General features: G+C 44.8%; 1 protein-coding gene across 1 annotated transcript; it reads right to left on the bottom strand.

Annotated features, from left to right (window-relative positions):
* Positions 1–10,352: 10,352 nt before the first annotated feature.
* Positions 10,353–16,698, bottom strand: LOC138282624 (myelin P2 protein-like). The gene is made up of 4 exons (XM_069220411.1): positions 16,543–16,698; positions 12,943–13,115; positions 11,740–11,841; positions 10,353–10,568 (listed from the first exon to the last, which is right to left on the bottom strand). Exons 1-4 carry the CDS (start codon positions 16,613–16,615, stop codon positions 10,518–10,520), a joined length of 399 nt encoding a protein of 132 aa, XP_069076512.1. The 5' UTR covers positions 16,616–16,698; the 3' UTR covers positions 10,353–10,517.
* Positions 16,699–18,178: the final 1,480 nt, after the last annotated feature.

Below are 18,178 nucleotides of genomic sequence, written 5' to 3'. Positions count from 1 at the left end.
GTAGCATGAGAGAACTGGCTGCAGGCACGTGCACCCGGCACCTTTTATTGGCAGGGTCACCTGACTGGTGACGCCTGTGTTGGGTGGGTGTGGGGTGCATGTAGGACCAGCCCTCAGGCAAGTGGCTGGCATAAACACTAGAACGTGTCCAGCAGGACACTACATCCCTCCCAAACATTATTGTAGAACAAAACAACAAGTTCCAAACTGTGGGAGAGAAACAAAGACACAAAATTTATGTATGCAGTCTCGTCTGAGCTGCGGCACGGAACAGGTGCAGCTGGGCACTCGGCATCAAAGCACGCCTCCGTTGTTCAACCAGACTGCGCTGGACACAAACAGCGGTGCAGATGACTTTCAGATACTTCAGTCGCTTTTCCACGACCTCACAGTTCACTGGATATTGTCGGTCCAGTCCCACCTTGGCTCACATTGTCCAAGTCTACGTACAACTCAAAGTCTATATACAACTTCTGATGCGGGTGCAGTGGGGAGTCCACTGTACACAGTTCTGGACAGCATTCCGGCTCTGGAGATGGTCCACCTCCTAAGACTGCACATGACGTGATGGCCTGGTGCACATGGGAGTCCAACGGCAGTCTTCCCTCTCGTACTAGACCTCCATTGAACAGGAGTCTCCTCTAGGCCCTTTGGCAGGCTGCCACGTGACTATGTGGATTGTGCCGGCCTATCGCAGGCCCAGCAAATGCGTCACAGAGGAACCACATACAGGAGCACATCCCATCCTCGTCGCCATTGTAGTACTGAGGCCCTAGGCCCTCGGCCCTCATGCTACTCAATTAAGGGACACAGACTCAGTAGCATGATAGAACTGGCCGCGGGCATGTGCGCCCGGCCCCTTTTATTGGCAGGGTCACCTGACTGGTGACACCTGTGTTGTGTGGGGTGCATGTAAGACCAGCCCTCAGCTGAGTGGCTGGCATAAACACTAGAATGTGTCCAGCAGAACACTACACTACACTCATTATGATAAACAATGCAAAGACCAACAATCTATTACCACTTCACCCCGCCTTCCCTCGAAATCCTTATGTGAAGAGACAAGTCTTCACTCGTAGATGTGAATAGAAGCAGCGCCTTCCTCTTTCCTTAACCCACCCTCCTCTTTTCTCCCCCACAACCACGGATTCCTGCTTGTCTCCACTTGTTTTCACTTATGCACCCGTGTGCAGAGCCGTGGTTGAGAGGGATCTCTCCCTTGGGACACAACCATGTGCTGGATGAAGCCACGGGAGCGCTTTGCTGCACGTAGCTTCACCAGACAGGTCAGAATGGCATCCAGCTGGGGCTTAGTTTACAAGTCGATAAGTGTAAGCAAGAGGCAGCAGCAGGGCTCTCCCAAAAGCTAACAGGACAGAAATCAGCAGAGTCTTCTCAAAGGTGTTACCACCACTGATGGCGCTGCTGTATCAGGGAGGGATCTTCCTGATCTGGAAGACTGATCGACTCACTATCATGCAAGAGGGGCTACTTCTTGTAGTAATAAGGCACAAGGTCCTAATTAACTGGGAAAGGTCAGGGCTGATCCACTGTCAGGGCAGATGCTTCACTCGTGCAAAGTTTAAAACTAACAGACGTAGTCTCCCTCCCAATGGAGAAGCTTGCCAACATTCAAACTGCTATTTTGAATCTTCTGGCCAAAACAGCTGACAGCAGACTCATGGCTATAGATTCAGAAGAATTACTGGAAGCTTTGGGGCGGAGGTGGGTGGGGTGGTGGAAGGGGGATTTCTACTCTAGTGGAACACTTCCAGGCTCCATGTGCCAGGTATTATCGGAATAGGAATACTACATACATTCTGAGCTGCTTCACACCGACCTCAATCTCAGAACTCCAACATCCAATTCTGCGCAAGACTTAAAATGGTGGCTTGACAATCTTTTGAAGGGGTACTTTTATCCCTGCCCTCTCCAGCCAAAGTTACAACTGATACCTGGGGTCCATCGGATGTAGGGTACTTGGACCCCAATTCAAAGCCTCACATCCAATAGGAGTGGAGTTAGAAGTCCATCATCTAGCCTTGGTTGCCCTCATTTTCAGAGAACAGGGAAGTTCTGGTGAATAGACAATAGGATGGGAAAGAAACAAAAGTGGAGGGTGTTTGGAAGAACAAGATAAGCAGCCCTCTCCAGGATCTCAGATAATTCTCCCTTGCCTGGGCAAAAATGTAATCTGATCTCCATTTCAGCAGTTCATGTTTAGGACGTGTGCAACACAGACAGCAGAGGCATGCATTCTTGCCAAGAGTTGTTCATAGCCAAGTGTTTGCTCAGTTGCATGAAGTGAAGGAATAGGGAGTGTCAATAATACATTAGTTTGCTTTACAGTCCCCCTAGCCCCCCCAACACCCACCCTACCATGGGCAGCCACTGTTGCTCATTGGTTGTGGGCATGGAATTTGGGGAAGGGCAACACCATCCTGCCCATGGCCTCAGGGTGTTTGTTGCAGCCACCTGACACCCTTCCCCCCACCACACCCCCTTTCTCAGATTCTTGTCCAGAGTAAGGAAGAAGGGCAGCAGTGATTTTGGTTGCTCGCTTGATAACAAGTTGGGGTGGTCAGGAGTTTCACTACTCCATCGCCTCAGACCTCAAATACTGTATCAGGAGTCCCGAGTGAGGTTAAGATTGGCAGCATGGAGATTGAAAGCTAAGGATTAACTCGAGGACTTAGCGGGTCGGTTGAAATTACTCTCCTGGCAGCCATTTACTTTTAATGTCCATGCTAAACATTGGGGAATTTGGTAGATGCTGTGTTGCAAAACAGTTTAGACAGAGTGCTGGGGCTGGCCCAGTTTTATCTCCAGAATGGTTTTCACATAGATCTGGAGGCCACCACTTTAAAGACAGTGGCCAGTCAAAACCATCAAATGCATGCTCGAACAATTCAGAGGAGTTTATTGCAGTCCATTTAGGACATTCAGTAATATCCACTGTGCTTTTTCCTCCCATTTACCCACTTGAAACAGCTTTTCAGGGTCCATAGAACGCTCCCTTTAGCCTCTGAAGTCTATTAATATTAGCTAGTTCATATTTAAAGCATCTCCCCCCCAATTGCAGTTACCTCTGGTAGGAGACGGATGCAGATTCCTTAACTTGTAGGCTTTTTTTGCATTCAGGATCAGATTATTCAGGCAGGTCCTCCTTGTGTCAAATTCTTCCTTACATAGGAAAGGAGAGAATCTTGCCTCATTCTTCCCTAAATAAGAGATCAGGAAACAGACTGGATGAACGAAGGGCCCTTGTCCATTTTGAGAGTTGGCTCTTACAGAAGGACTAATTGGTCCACATTTGCATACCATCCTTTCTCACCACAAGAGGATATAAGGCGGGAAGGTCATTTAATACAGAGTGTGCTATGATTAAACGCTGCCCAGCTCTGCCAAACCTTTACCTGCCCGGGAATATGGCCTCACTATACCTACTCCACTTACCAATAACGAAGGGTGGTGGTACATTAGAGGTATGTTTAATCATTGGACCGTGCCAGACCAAATGTACTCCCCTATCCTCCCCATCCTCTCCCAAACCCCACCATTGCTTCAATTGATTCCAGAATCTTTTTTTTTGTTTGTTTTTACTATTCGTACTCGTATCCAGCTTCAAGTTATACATTAAAGTATCTTTCCAATCCGTAAAAGTTGGAGATGAGGCGTCAATCCATTTTTTACAAATCTCTCTTCTTGCCACAAGCATCATATAAAATAACAGTTTAGAGCAATCGCTGCTTATCCGCTGAGGTCCTGCCAAACATCCAAAAATCACGAGCGAGGTGCTTACCTTGAGCCTTATATAGAGTATTTCACTAATAGCATCACCACCCTCTACCCAGAATTTGCTGAGCTTGGGGCATTCCAGGAACATATGAATGTCGTCTGCCGCCAGGGTCCCACACTTTATGCATCTGACCGTGTTGCCCTGATCCATTCTTGAAAGCTTTGCTGGTGTCCAGAAAACTCTGAATTGAAAACAAATGGCTCCTCCTTAACGCAGCAGGTTTGACAGTATTATATAAAAGTGTAGTGGATACTTGCCATAAATCTTTATGCTGGCGCTCCGGCAAGCACTCTTCCCATAACTCCTCTGGTAGGATGAAATCGCCATCCACGATGTCCATAATTAGCCAGTACTGTCTGGCCACCTCCTTCTTCAGCTGGATTTCCAAATGCCACTGATCTTCCCCCTCATTTGTGCCTCCCAGCTCCACTTTTAAATCCCTCTCCCAGCTGATAATCTGAAGGTACTTAAATTTAGACAAATTACCCCCTCATTCAAGTTTTCAAATGATCTAACCTCTCCAATATGGCAAAATTTTCCCCAATACAAAAAACCTGCTACCTTTAGAGGAGTTGCCAATGCATCCTTAGTCCATTCCAGTGACCCTGGGGAGTCCCAAATAGGGGCCTTTTTGCTATAATACGACAATTTTGTGGCTCTCCAGACCGCATACCAGTCTCGCTAAATCTTGTAACACCTTAAATCTGACTTTCTTAAAGTATTTAGGGTCTCCAAACTTATTCATAAAACTTGTCTGTAACTCATTATCCTCTGCCATTGCAATCGGAGCCTGCCCCAGCTCAGACCGACGTGGGTGATTAAAGGTCTCCTTCGCATTCTTCAGGAAGTAGGCCCACGCATAATATTGCATATCTGACACAGCCAACCCTCCTTTTTCTTTCCTCCTCAGTTTTTTCCAGGAAATACGTACGCCTTTAGATGCCCAGATGAAACTACCCATTTTTCCTTGAAGTTTCCTTAAAGAGTCCTTACTAAACATTAATGTTATCGAATTAAAGATAAATGTAAACTTGGGGACAATCACCATCTTAATTAACCCGGCCAATAATAGTTAGGGGGAGATTTAACCATCTCTTCAGTAGGGTATCCACATCCCTCATTACCTTCCTAAAGTTTGTTTCTGCCAATTTATTTATATCCTGTGTTATAGTAATTCCTAAATATTGAACCGCCTCCTTAATTACAGGGCTACCTATCTCCATATTCCAAGCCATCACATCCGTCTTTTGATTATTAACTGCATAACCCGAGATACTCCCAAAATCTCTCATTAGTTCTTCTAATACCGAGTTAGTCTGAGTTAAATTAGAAGTATAAATCATCAGGTCATCTGCATACAAAGACACCTTCATAGAATAATCCCCCACACACAAAGGGGTGAATTTGCTGATCATTCCTAATTATAGTAGCAAGTATGCTCAATATACAAATCAAGAAGTAGCGGGGATAACGGACGCACCTGCCGCGTACCCCTTTCTATCTTGAACGAGGAAGTGAGATCGCCATTAACCAAAATTCTTGCACAGGGATCCTGGTAAATTTTTTGTAAAGTCCTAATAAAATGCCCCCCAAGATTATAACCCTCACATACCATATTTAAATAATTCCAGTTAACTCTATCAAAAGCTTTGGTTGAATCAACCATCACGACTGCTAGAGGGGAGTGGCATGTGGTGTCCAAATCAACCGAAGCTACAATCCCATGTGTCAAATCCTGCATACGTCTTCCTTTCCAAAACCCTTTCTGATCAATATTTATCAGCTTCCCCAAAACACCCCCTAATCTATCTGTCAAAATGTTTGTGAAAATCTTATAGTCACAGTTCAGGAGAGATATGAACGATATGATTTACAACTCCTGGAATACTTTCCTGGTTTTAAAATTATTGTAATAGCTTCCCTCCAAGAAGGGGGGGGGGGGGGGAGGGAGGGCAGGGGGTCTCCCATCAGTCTCTAGAATATTGTTAGAGTTCTCTAAAAAAAAAAAAAAACACACACTACTGCCCAATACTCTATAGACTTCAGCAGGCAGCCCATCTGGTCCTGCTGCCTTACCTAATTTACCTGGTTTTATCGCTTGCTCAAGTTCTACCATATGAATTGGCTCATTAATCACCTTGTTCTCCTCCTCACTTAGAGATGCCAATTCTAATCCCTCTAACCATCCCTTCACCGACTCTGCTGAAACTTCTAAATCATCAGTATATAATTCCTTGAAAAAGTTTTAAAAGGTGTCTTCCACTTCTTTCTTACTCTTCCTAACCTCCCCTAAAATTCCGTCCCGAATTTCTAACACCCGGTTCCTAACTATGCCAGTTTTTATCTTCCATGCCAACAGTTTACCACTATTCTCACCATATTCAAAATCAGACACCCTATTGGCCTCACATCTCATTCTAATTTGATTATAACTGCTGCTAAATCCAATTGAGCCTCTTGATCTTGTTTATATAACTGATTAACTTCTTCCTCCTCAAGGTCCATAGCTGGCAATCTCTGCTCACCTTGCCGAATCAAATTTTCTAGCCTACTTATTTCTTCATAGTACTTTTTCCTCCTATATGCAGCTGCACTTATCAGCTTCCTTCCCCCTCCAAAAGGCTTTGAACGCATCCCATACTACCGCAAGCGAGGCTGATCCTTTGTTAAAATAGAAAAATTCAGTCCCTCTCCGTAGCTCTGCTACAACCTCTTCCTCCAATAATAGCGTTCTATCCAAGGTCCACCTTCTCTCTTTTGTCGCCAAGCCAATTAAGCTTCAAGCTCACAGCCGAATGATGAGCCCCAATATGTGAAACCTCTTCCACAGCCTCTTTTAAACTTTCATCTATTAGAAAACAATCAATTCTAGATTGATGTCTATTTTTTGTTATAAGTATAACCTCTTTCACACCCCATCTTTTCTCTCCAAACATCATATAAGCCCAATTGCGACATTAAATCGAACCTGAGCATGCATTTTCTTGTTAATTTTCGACCTACTCCGTGAAGACCTATCCAGCTCAGAATTCAATACTACATTGAAATCCCCCACCCATATAATAGGATCCCAATATTGGAGGGAAAAAAAAGTGAGTTCTCTCAACAGGGCTTTATCATCCCGATTAGGACCGTAGTACCCCACTAGAGTAAACATCATGCACCGTTAATCTCCCCACCACCCATCTCCCTGACTTATCCAGACCCGCAACAAAAGATTAGCATTTTTTTTTTTATTATAATGGCTACCCCTTGTTACCCCCCGCATAACTAGAACTAGCTATCTGCTGCACCCATCTACATGGTCGAAAAACTTCCACACACTTCCTTGGAAAGATGGGTTTCCTGCAAGATCAACACGTCAAATTGAGCGTCCTTCAAATATTGCACCATCCTCTTGTCTGCTCACCCAGAGGACATTAACATTCCAGGACAGGAGCTTCAAATCAGTTTGACATCCTCCCTCAAGGGGCCCACCGCCCCCGTTAGATCTCGTGTTTCCCCACCATCCAGCACAACACCAGGACCTTTTTTTCCTCCCCCTTTACTACTCTCCACCCAGTGCTCCCCATCACCACGCTCCCCCTCCTCTTCCCCCCCCCAACCCATCCCCTTCCTCCCAACCCCAGGAGAACCCTCCCTATCTTCATAGACCAGTGTTTCCACCTATGAAGGGTCATCATGCAGGACTCTGAGCCTCCTATCACCATAATCAGCCGACTGTTAGAGGCCTATACTGCACCAGAATCTAGCTCCAATTTCTTAATCAGGTCATCAACATTACAATCACTGAAATTATACATCTATTTGCCATGGCTCTTAAGGATGCTGGGAACCTTAATGGGGCAGTTACCCCCAGTCTTCTCAATATATTGATTCTTTTCCCCAGCTCCCATTGCTTATTTAAAGTAATGGATGCAAGATCTGACCTAAACTCAAAAGGAGCACCATTCACCAAAAGTGAATTCTTCAATGCCATCTCCAAAATATGTTCAAGCCCGTATGTAAGAAAGTAAACCAAAATTTCTCTTGGCCTGTCCCTATTGGGAGGCATTTTTGCAGGGACCCTATGTACCCTTTGAATATCTTTTATAATGTCAACTTCAGCATCCTCAAGTTTTATTTCTTGTCTTATTAACTTTACCATAAATAACTTCAAATCATCTCCCTCGGGGACTCTGAGAAACCTCAGGTTATTTCTCCTTTGATTGTTTTCCAAGGATTCCAACTTAGCACCCCTGCTTCTCTTGACTTCAAACCTCTTATTTGCTCTTTATTTTCCTCCACAGTAGCCCTCAGATCACCAACCTCTTCCTCAAGGGCAGCTGTCCGACCTGCCAGATAGTCTATTTTTTTTGCTGAGCTCTTCAGATTCCTGACCTCATCCGGATTAGTTTTAGACATCTTAAAGCCATCCTTTAATTCCATGGCTTGAGCCTTCAACATATCTGTAATGAGTCACTGGGTAGATTTACATCCTCTTCCCCCATTCAGAGGATCTAGTGCCCCTCCAGCCTGTATGTCAACTTGACTGACCCCCTGTCCTCCAGCAGATCCCACTTCCCTAAAACGGAAGCCAGGGATACTTTGCTGCATCAAATCCCCATTAACTGTTGGCGTTATATCCCTGCTTCCCGGCAAAGGCGGTACGGCCTCTTGCACAATTGACATTTTAGGGGTTCCAGGTAACACCCTAAAATAAGTCCTTAATGAGGGGTTAACCCTTATTTTCCTATTTGTGCCGGAAAATAAATTACTTAAAGTAACTTTCCTCTTACATGTATTATTAATTTGCTCTTACTCCTCCCCGAAGTCCGCTTCTGAGGATTCTTGCTAGCTTCTACTTCTGCTTTTTTTGCTGCCTTCGCACTCCGCAGGGAGTGGGCTACCCCACCTCAACAACCCCTAACTTCCCTTCTGGCCTGGCTCAGGGCCACCCCCTCTGCCTTATCCACCATGGGACCTTGGGATGCCAGGAGGATAACACGGTTCCTTACTTGCAGTCCAATGTTTAGAACTTACGCGATTCTTGCAGCAACAAGTATGGAAACGCTTTCTCACCTTCTCCTAAGCCTTTTCCTCTGCTAGAACAACCAGTGCAGACTGCCTCCCTTCCTCGAAGCACCTCCGGTCCGACTCTCAGCAGGGGTGCTGCCTGCCTCTGTCCATGAGTGCTCTGTGCCCCTGCCACCTTCAGGTTGGGGGGGGGGGGGGGGGGGGAGGAGGGGGGGAAGGTGTAAAACCATCCCTCGGACGCTGATTATACTTGTGCCACCGCCTCCTCCAACCCCCGGTAAGCGGCTACAATTCTATTAATTGAGCCGCACTCTGAGCCCTGCTGAGCCCTCTGCGTCCGCCCCTCAGCCAGCTGCATTGTTCTTGCGGATGACTAACTCTTGCCCCCAGTTGGTCAGAGTTGTACCAGCAATAACCATTGGTAGCCTCCCTTAGAAGGCAACAAGCATGGTGTTTTGTCTTAAAAGGTCTATGGGTCAGAACTCTTGGAATTCAATGCAGGCCAATGGAAGGGTATGGGTGAAATTAACTCTTGTAGACTTCCAGGTCCCTCTGTTGCCAAGTAACCACCTGGTCTACACACTGTACTGGTTATCACAACAGGGTGGTGCAGGGTATGTGGTTGATTGTGAGAGGAGTGTTTTCTGCATTTAACCTTTATCACACATCACAAAACAGGAGACATGAGTGAGCGGCAGAGTAGTAATGCCTCAGTTACCCTTGGGTAACTACCTTACTCTGTCTCAGAATCCTTGCTTTCCTCCCTTCAACACATTCACTTCCAGGCTAACTGGTTGAGGTTGTAACTTTTGACTTTGAATCAACAGGACATTTAGTGGTGGCAGTGATATATATATATTCATGCCACTAAGTGGGGGCCTGGTGTCTTGAGACATGCTTGCTCAGTGCAAGGAATTGGCATGAGGAACTAGGGCTTAAACAGTAAATACATCAGGCATTTCCCCACCAGAAATATTAACCATAAGATTCATGATGCCCTACTCTATCTTCATACTACATCTTTGAGCCTTTGCTCCTATGACTACCCCTATAGAAAACACATGCAGACTGCACACTCAATGCACAGTCCAAGTATTTACCATCCTTTCCAATCTGCTTATGGTTACTTTGGAGGTATCAGTCAAGCCTTATGACGTCACAAAGGTAAGGAATTTAAACTACTTACAAAAGATCACATCCACTCCTGTCATACCCAAATGATTTTATAGCACCCTTCTGTCAGACACCAAACAATACTCCCTCTGCCGAGAAAGTGCTCATGACCGGGAGTTACAAGGAGACTCAATACAGACTGACACCTTTACTTTATAGATTTGCATCTAAAAATTCCACTCAAATTTGATCCCTAGACTTATGCCTTCCCCCCCCCCCCCCTATAAATAGAAGTTTAAGTTTCCGATATTAGTCCATTTAGCATGCTTCATGTCCTTCAGCATTACTCTTAAATTGAGTAATGCATTAGTTTCCTTCTTCGAAAAGGAGCCACAACACATGAAAGAATCGCCACACTAAAGAATGCGTTCAGTATTTTTTATTTAATAACCACGGCAGACTTCAGTTAACACACACACTGGGATAGCATTCGAGTCAGTCACAAAATAAAACAAAAACAAAACAAAAACGATTCTGTAGCATGGCTCATGGAACTGAGCATCTTTAAAGTCGACATCCAGTTTGGACTCTATACTTTCTCATAGATCCGTACACATTTTGTTTCACCCATGGTACAAGTCTAGAAAAGACAAAATGAGAAATTTAAACGAGGTACTGATCCTACAAACAAGTACTGCATTTAGTACAACTGTGTGTAAAATTAAGAGCGATCTATTATCTGAAGTGCCGGTCTCAAGTTTGACTATTAACTCTCAAGGGTAGGAAAAACCTCAATTTAATACTTTTAAAAGCGCATAAGGTTTACTAATGCAGAGCATTTCTGAAATACAGTAAAACTATGCACAACTGCTTAAAAACTCGGGCCATTTCATCCAGGTTACCATAAAATGCCTGCTGAAAGGATAACCTTTACATGTAAAGGACTCGCAGGAAGTTCATGTACTGGGAGCACAGCAGGGGAGTAACTGGGGGTATGGTAATACTCACTGGGGAGGAGAGAAGATGACTACTGCACATGCCACCAGTATGGTGGGGTGCAACAAGTTTAGGTGCCAAGGGTGGGTCTAAATGTGCTTAAAAATACAGTTGACATCCAAACTTGGAAATTTTGAAAAAACGTACAAGGCAGATTTCTAGAAATCTATTTTAAACTATGTCAGAGACATGACAACCTCTGAGAAAAGAAGTTTACGGGACACTGAGTGATGCTGGACAGGCCTTAGTCCACTGGGCATTTCCATGGACAGCTAGAGCACTTGGGGGCTTCTATTAAAAGCCCAAGGCAGCTCCTGGTGCCACTGACTTTGCCCACCTCCCAAAGGCTAATTGCAGCAGGCACAGGGAGGCTTAAGAGCTAGATGGGGAGTGGGTAGAAAAAAAAAAAAAAAAACAGGAGATTAAGTGAGAATGAAAGTGCAAGGGAGCAACTGATTGAGCATTTTTGTCTGGGGCCGCTTCTGGTTACTTATTTGACCTGATACAGAGTGGGTACACTTTCAAATGTAACAAACCTGCGTTGCTTAATCATGCAGAATTTCCCCATCTTGTACAAACCGCATATACAAAATTAAGTTTGCTACTCAGAGTAGTCCTGTGATCAGTGTTAAAAAAAAAAAAAAAAAAAAAAAAAAAAAAGTTACTCTATAGAAGGTATATCAGGCTCAAATCTAGGGTTTGACCATTAGGGGACTGATTGCTGGAGGAACATTTGGGTGCAAGGCAGCATAGACACGTTGCAATCACTTTAAAAGTGATGATACTACTATAGTCAAAGAAGTCCAATCACTTACCACCACAAGTTTGCCATCCTTTACTTCCCTTCGGATTGTGGTTTCTTTATCATCCCATTTCTGATGTTGGATTAATGCACCATTATCGCAAGTGACTGTGGTCTGAGAAACAAAGACTATTTTCAATATTGCTGGAAGATGCATTTTCAACACACCCTTTGCCTTACTTGCCCAAAAATCAGAACACTACTACAGTTAACCTGTGACATGAGGTTACGAACTCTTCCTTGAAGTGTTCATTGCTATGTAGGCATGTGCCTAGAAGACAAGGTACGGTGTTTTCAGGCAGAATTTGACCCTTTAAATCAGGCCAGACAGTTTGTTAAGGTTCTGGGTAGTAACTTATAGCGGAGCTGCCAGAACTGTTCAAATAAAGTTTCTTTAAGAGAAGTCCTTGATAAACAGTATGGCGTAAGGGGAGATCTGCCGTTGGTGAGCCCTTTAAAAGGAGTAGAGGACCTGTCCCTAGCCTCACCCATAGAGTTATGAAGGCCAGATAACCTGGGGTATTAATCCCCACACTAGGAGCTTTCAGTGAGAATTAGACTACAAGTTAAGGCCTTGGCGATTTCCTACCACTACAAGGATACGTAAAAAGTCATAAGTACTAAACAAACAGTTATTTAGAGTGACCAGGCGTTACAATCCTTGCTTCTTACCACTTGTCCAAGCAAACAAACTGAGCACATTTTTTATTTTTAATATAAATTAGTGAACACAAAGGGAGGCATGTTTTACTGGATGCCAGTGCAGGATTAGTTTGCAGCCCTCATCTGAAAGTGCCAGTGCAGGATTAGTTTGCAGCCCTCATCTGAAAGTAATGTAATTAACAGAAGATACAGTGAAGTTACTACTTGTGTTTGTTGCAAGTCATAATTTTTGGATTTCAGGATCCGTTACCCTGGCATGTGTCACTAAACTGCCTGGATAGTCAGCTTCTGATGCAAACGGCACCCCGCTCCCAAATTCAAGCTACTTTTGCAGTTAAGCAGTAATGCTACTTTACCCAAATCAGTTCCAGCCACCCCTTTTACACCCTTTATTTTAAGTTGGGCCCAGGATACACTCATTACAGGTCTAGTGGTTCTCAGTCAAGGTTAAGTGGGGGCACCCATTTAAAACATCACAGCTCGAATACTAAAGCCCTCAGCACGTACTATCAGTGCAGCCGATCACGAAGTACGACGGTCACACTGTTCTCACCTTGGTTTTCCTGTTGTCTGCAGTGGTTTCGTCAAATACCTCATCCAGCTTGAACGTGATCTCTGTAGTTGTGAAAGTGCTCTCAGTTTTGAGACAGTACTGGTCCCCATTTTTGCTGATTATCACATTGGGCTTTACCATACCGCCCGCCTTCCTTGTAGCAAAGCCCACACCTGCACAGAAGGAACGAGGAAGCAACATTGAGATACCATAAATGAGATTCTTAAGCATAGGTGCTACACATGAAGTGTAATAATAAGCAACATATCAGGCCATACAAGTATTCATAGGCACGTCCGAGTAAAGACAAGGTGATAAAAAGTAGGATTGGAGACGAGTCTTTACTGGCAAAGAAAAAATTAGACAAAAACATAAATGAACATAGAACTCGTATCCAGTGAAATTACGAGTTTAATATGTAGACTTCCAATTTAGTTGAATTCGTAGAACAGAGCGCCATTTCAATGCATGAGCAAGTCAAACATGTAAACAGACCTATTGCATGTGGAAATCGTATTTGTTAATTCACCGGGCCATGCCAGAGCTTCCACACACAGTTTGTCACCTTGAAAATCCAGCCAGTTTATTGAAACTGGTTTCTTTTACATGACAAAAGGCCCTTCCAAGAAGGGCAGGCATTCAGATACGTTGTTCAATGACTGTAGGGCAGAGGTCTGCAAACTGCCCCCCCCCCCAAAGTGATTCCAAGGGGAGGGGCGGTAAATCAGACACTGGCCAAAAGAAGCATTGTACAGTTAAGACCTTTGTTTTAAGCAGAAACAGGTTATTGCATTTTTAAAAAGATAAAAGTACTTAACTGCAATGTTTAAATAGGTCGACATATTTAAACATTGCCATCTTGATAAAATTATTGAGAAAGATTCTGAGGGGCCCAAATATTTTTATTTTTCAACTGGGGTGGGGTAAGGGAACGGTATTAAAAAAGGTTTGAGGATCACTGCTGTGTGTGTGTGGGGGGGGGGGGGGGGGGGGGGGGGGGGTGAGCGGGTTATTCCAGTACCTTTAATTCACCATTGCTTTTGGAAATGCAGAGTACAAGAATTACTGACAACTATCTAGTCTCATTTGTCGTGGGACAACTTCAGACAGCTAGTCCATTTTAAACAAACTCCCTTGCTTCCTACGCCACATATGATAGACATGCTGGTGCGTCATGTCAGCCCTACACACTGGCCAGAGTGTCACAGCTTAAGCACTTCTTTCGACGCATGCCTGGCTGTACACCAAAGGCGCGGGCGCATGACGCTCCACAACTTCAGGAACAAGCTCCTTCATTGCAGAAGAGAGTAAAGTCCTTTGGGTGTATTCTGGGACTTGTGGTCGTGCAGTTATGACCGTTATAAAACTACATGAGGCAGTCAGGGTCGCCTGCTCATGTTAAATCTGTACTCAAGACAGAACAGCGCACTGCCTCACAGCTAGGACTGGAGGGGTATTTCTTTCTGGTCAAGTTACGCGTTTGAGAGGGGAGGAAGAGGGTAAAAATCACTTCACATCTATAAATGGGAATTGCAGGAGTAGTCGCCGTAAATAGTTACCTGCTGGGTTGTAAGTGTAGTTTGGATTTTGCAATGTTAAATTCAGTGGAACCAACTGGATGCACAGCTGTTGAGCGGCAAACTGGAAAGGTGGTCTGGGTGAGACTTGTAGGTGGAGGGCTAGTTATTCTGGGCGAGGGGAGAAGGTGATGGTAAAATCATGATCACAAACAGCACTTGAAAGGACGGAAGCTCAGGATGAGCACCTGTGGTCACTAAGGAAGTGAGGCAAGGTTGCGTAAGAAGCTGTTTGGGATCCAGAGCAATGGCTGCAGTTTCTCGACCTCATGGCTACCATTAAGAGTCCTTACGGAAAGGGGGAAACAATGCAAAGTCACTAGGTTGGGCATTGGCTCTCAGCCTGGAAACGTGTTTTTGGTCACTGAAGGGGGATGCCCGACTAAGCAAAATTGTGACAAAACCCACACATTTTTTCCATAGTCTCAGAAACTAAAAGGAGCCATTTGGCATGTGGGTCAGCTCCTTGTGAAAGAGCAACATTTCAGCCAAGTTGCTTTAAGTTCTTTGCATAATATGCTGCTCCAGGTCAGGTTCTGTTTGAATTCTAGGATTTGTAGTTTCATTTCTTCCCATTATAAATCAGGACTACAAGTCCCTGAATTCTAAGAAAACACTAGGCTGAAGCTGCACTTAATGCATGGACCTGGGAAACCTGGCAGGGCTAATACCGACATTTAGAGAGAGATAAACCAACTGCTAAAGTGGACTGACCAACCACCCCAGTCCGTAGTGGGTAGAATTAAAATGACCGACAGTTGAATGGATTTAGAGTGCTTGAAAAAAAAAAAAAAAAAGAAAAAAAAAATTGAAAGGGTGGACTACCTCGAGGTAGTTACCCAAACGTCAGTCGAAGTGGGACATTTTCCTTGCGTACACCAGAATCTATATATCCTTGCTACATAGCTACACCACAGGTAGTAAAAGGAATATATATTGAACATGCCATGGCAGCCAGTGAGGCTTTGGCCAGTTCAGTACAATATAGTACAGCTGCGGTTATAGAACTTGATAACTACCAATCAACCTTGTTTGGCCGCTTTTCTGCGCACTTTGAAAGGCAACACAAGCGCTGGCAATGCCAATAGGTCTGGCTTTTAAAACTATGTTGTAGACCAATGTGAAGTAGTACAAGTAGCATGGAAATGGGTATGTATTTAGGTCGAAGCACATAACTAGGCTATTGGTGTAGGTTAAACCAGACCTAAAAATCCATGGAGGTTAACAACTGTCCTCGTCAATGCTGCCGTCAGAGAAACAATAGATTATCTAGTTAACCAAAACAATTTAAGAGCATGTATTTTCCCCTGAAATTTGAATCTCAGAAAGCTAGACAAACAAAACGATCACGGCAGTTTTATATGGAAACACTCCTGCGCAATCAAAACACATACTCCTGGCTCCCAACATGCAGGCAGAACCACTCCTGGTGTGTCAAGTAATTGTCTCTTGACAGCCATGCTGTCACCCAGACCATTAAGAGAGTGCGTGTGCACCCACTTTTTTTTTTTGAGAGGGGGGGGGGGGTTATATATATATATATATAACAAAAATAAAAAGGGGGGTTTAATAGGTGACATAAGGGTGTGCCTTCAGCTCTCCCTACTCCCACAATCTTTAGCAAGCCAGGCCAACATAAGGGATTGCCACGCCACCACTTCAACGTGGTTATTTAAGTCTATCATGACTAGTGTGGGAAGACACCTTGTTATATCACCGGCACAGTCCTATAAAAAAAGTTACACCAGCTGACAACATACTTTACATGAAGCATCCACTACATCTCCTAGTTGAAGTTACAGGGTGTACACCAGTTGCATTTACCCACCATACAATTTTAAACAGCGCAAGAGCCGGTTATCTTAAAGGCTCAGTTTAAAATCGCACCGGTGAAGCAAACATTCAAGCCAGTGAGCTACCTTGCGGGGGATGACGGCGATACGGGATCTACCCCCAAACCCAAGAAAGCCACATAAAAACTGACTTGTAGACTGGATGCGCGTACGTTAAACATCCCTCTTACCGAGTTTCTGCATGTACTCATCGAAACCCTCGCTGCTGCACAGCTTCCAGGTGCCGAACAAAGCGTCAGCCATGGTTTTGTGTAAAAGAGCAACTCAAACGTCCACGCAAAGGTGAGGAGAAGCAGTCCGTGTGTGAGAGGCAGAGCAGCACCTCAGCCTTTTTAAAGAGGAACCGGCTCCCGGCAGCTCGGCTGGACCAATGGGCGGCGCCCGACCGCCCACGAGCCGGGAAGCGCCAGGTCAGCACCATGTGCTGCATAGCCAGAGAGTCACTGGGGCAGGGAGCGCGGGCATGTCCCTGCTGAGCACCCAGGCGCCGTCCCCCAGCTGGCCTCGGTCCCGTGCCTCTGCACGTGCACGCACGCAGTCACCCCATTCACAGCACCAGAAATGCAAACTAGGAATTCAGATACAGCTGACAGAGCGCGAGCCCGAGCTCTAGACGCTGCCCGACCTTTAGTTTTCAGGCCAGTAAACCCAGAGAGGTGACCCTCCGTTTTCAATCACTCTCCTTGAGCTGGAAATTATTCTGGTGGTATAAGTCATGATATTTTACGATTTTCTGGATTCTGAGCGCGAGAAAGTGATTGATATGTTTATGCTTTGCAAACGCCTGTGTGCTGCTATACTTGATTACCGTTGAGGCTTGTGACTGCAGGGTGTGTCTGGGCCTCCTAGAATATCTGCAAAACTGCATTTTACCCCAAATAGTCCACGAGTCCAACTCACTGTCCTAACGCTGGCACTATAAGCATTTAACGAATAACATCTCCCAAATACTGTAAATGAGTGTTAAAACGTGAATAATGGCCTAGGGTCAATGGATAGTGTGCTGGGAGGGCGGATGCAGTACTGCACATTCCAGCCTAAATTACGTCTTGTGGCATGGAGAGGCAGAGATGCTGTGCTCGCATCCACCATAAACTAGAGTTTCAGTCTGGCAAGTGTTGGTGCACAAACACGATGAGAGGTCTTACTGTGGCTAAACAGACCATTATCCCTCCCCAAGTTACTTAGAGTGACACAGTAAGTGGTAAACCCTCATATTAGGAGTAGAGAGGATGCCTTCATTGCATATGTCCTGCTGTAAGTTGCAGGCGATAATAAAATATTCCATGCAGTAACTTATGAGGCCAAGTAGGTTGTGCACTCTTAAATAAAGAGGACGTTTCCTCTGTCAAGACAATGGACAAGTACCAGGGCAAATGCAATTCAAAGTAATCCCTGACTGAAATTTTTATAAAGTTGTAAGAGAACCTCACTATGTCAGCAGTGCCCATTCAAAGAAAATTACCCTCCCATTTAGAGTTTAGAAGCTGCCGCTAAGCCTCCAGGGCTGGAACCCATGAAGGAAGCCTTGATCCGTAAGCAAATGGAATCTGACTAGGCAGCCATGCCACGATTTATGTCACATCTCCATCCTGTGAGGCATACTCCCAAGTCTCTGAAAGTGGATTCTTGGATTCCCAGTTTTGCAGACAAGATTACCATGGTATAGGATGCAACCCTGTTAGGTTTAGTAGGCAGGAGAGTTCTGTGTTCAGCACTGGGTAAGGTGGTGGCTATGCGCAGGCCCTAGCCATGATTGAGTGGCAGATCCAGTTACTCTGTTATATCTCCATGAGTGCAATTAAA

The sequence above is a fragment of the Pleurodeles waltl genome, chromosome 2_2, assembly GCF_031143425.1.
Source record: "Pleurodeles waltl isolate 20211129_DDA chromosome 2_2, aPleWal1.hap1.20221129, whole genome shotgun sequence".
Taxonomy (NCBI): Eukaryota; Metazoa; Chordata; class Amphibia; order Caudata; family Salamandridae; genus Pleurodeles; species Pleurodeles waltl.
The sequence above is the reverse complement of the archived record's forward strand: the minus strand, read 5'-3'. Positions and strand labels throughout refer to the sequence as shown.

Bases quoted from the DNA above. Each gene is read 5' to 3' on its own strand.
- LOC138282624 (XM_069220411.1), bottom strand. From the start codon at position 16,615: ATGGCTGACGCTTTGTTCGGCACCTGGAAGCTGTGCAGCAGCGAGGGT. The intron at 13,116-16,542 runs GTAAGAGGGATG...CCTTCTGTGCAG, and splicing joins TGAGTACATGCAGAAACTCG to GTGTGGGCTTTGCTACAAGG. The intron at 11,842-12,942 runs GTGAGAACAGTG...TTTGTTTCTCAG, and splicing joins CAGACAACAGGAAAACCAAG to ACCACAGTCACTTGCGATAA.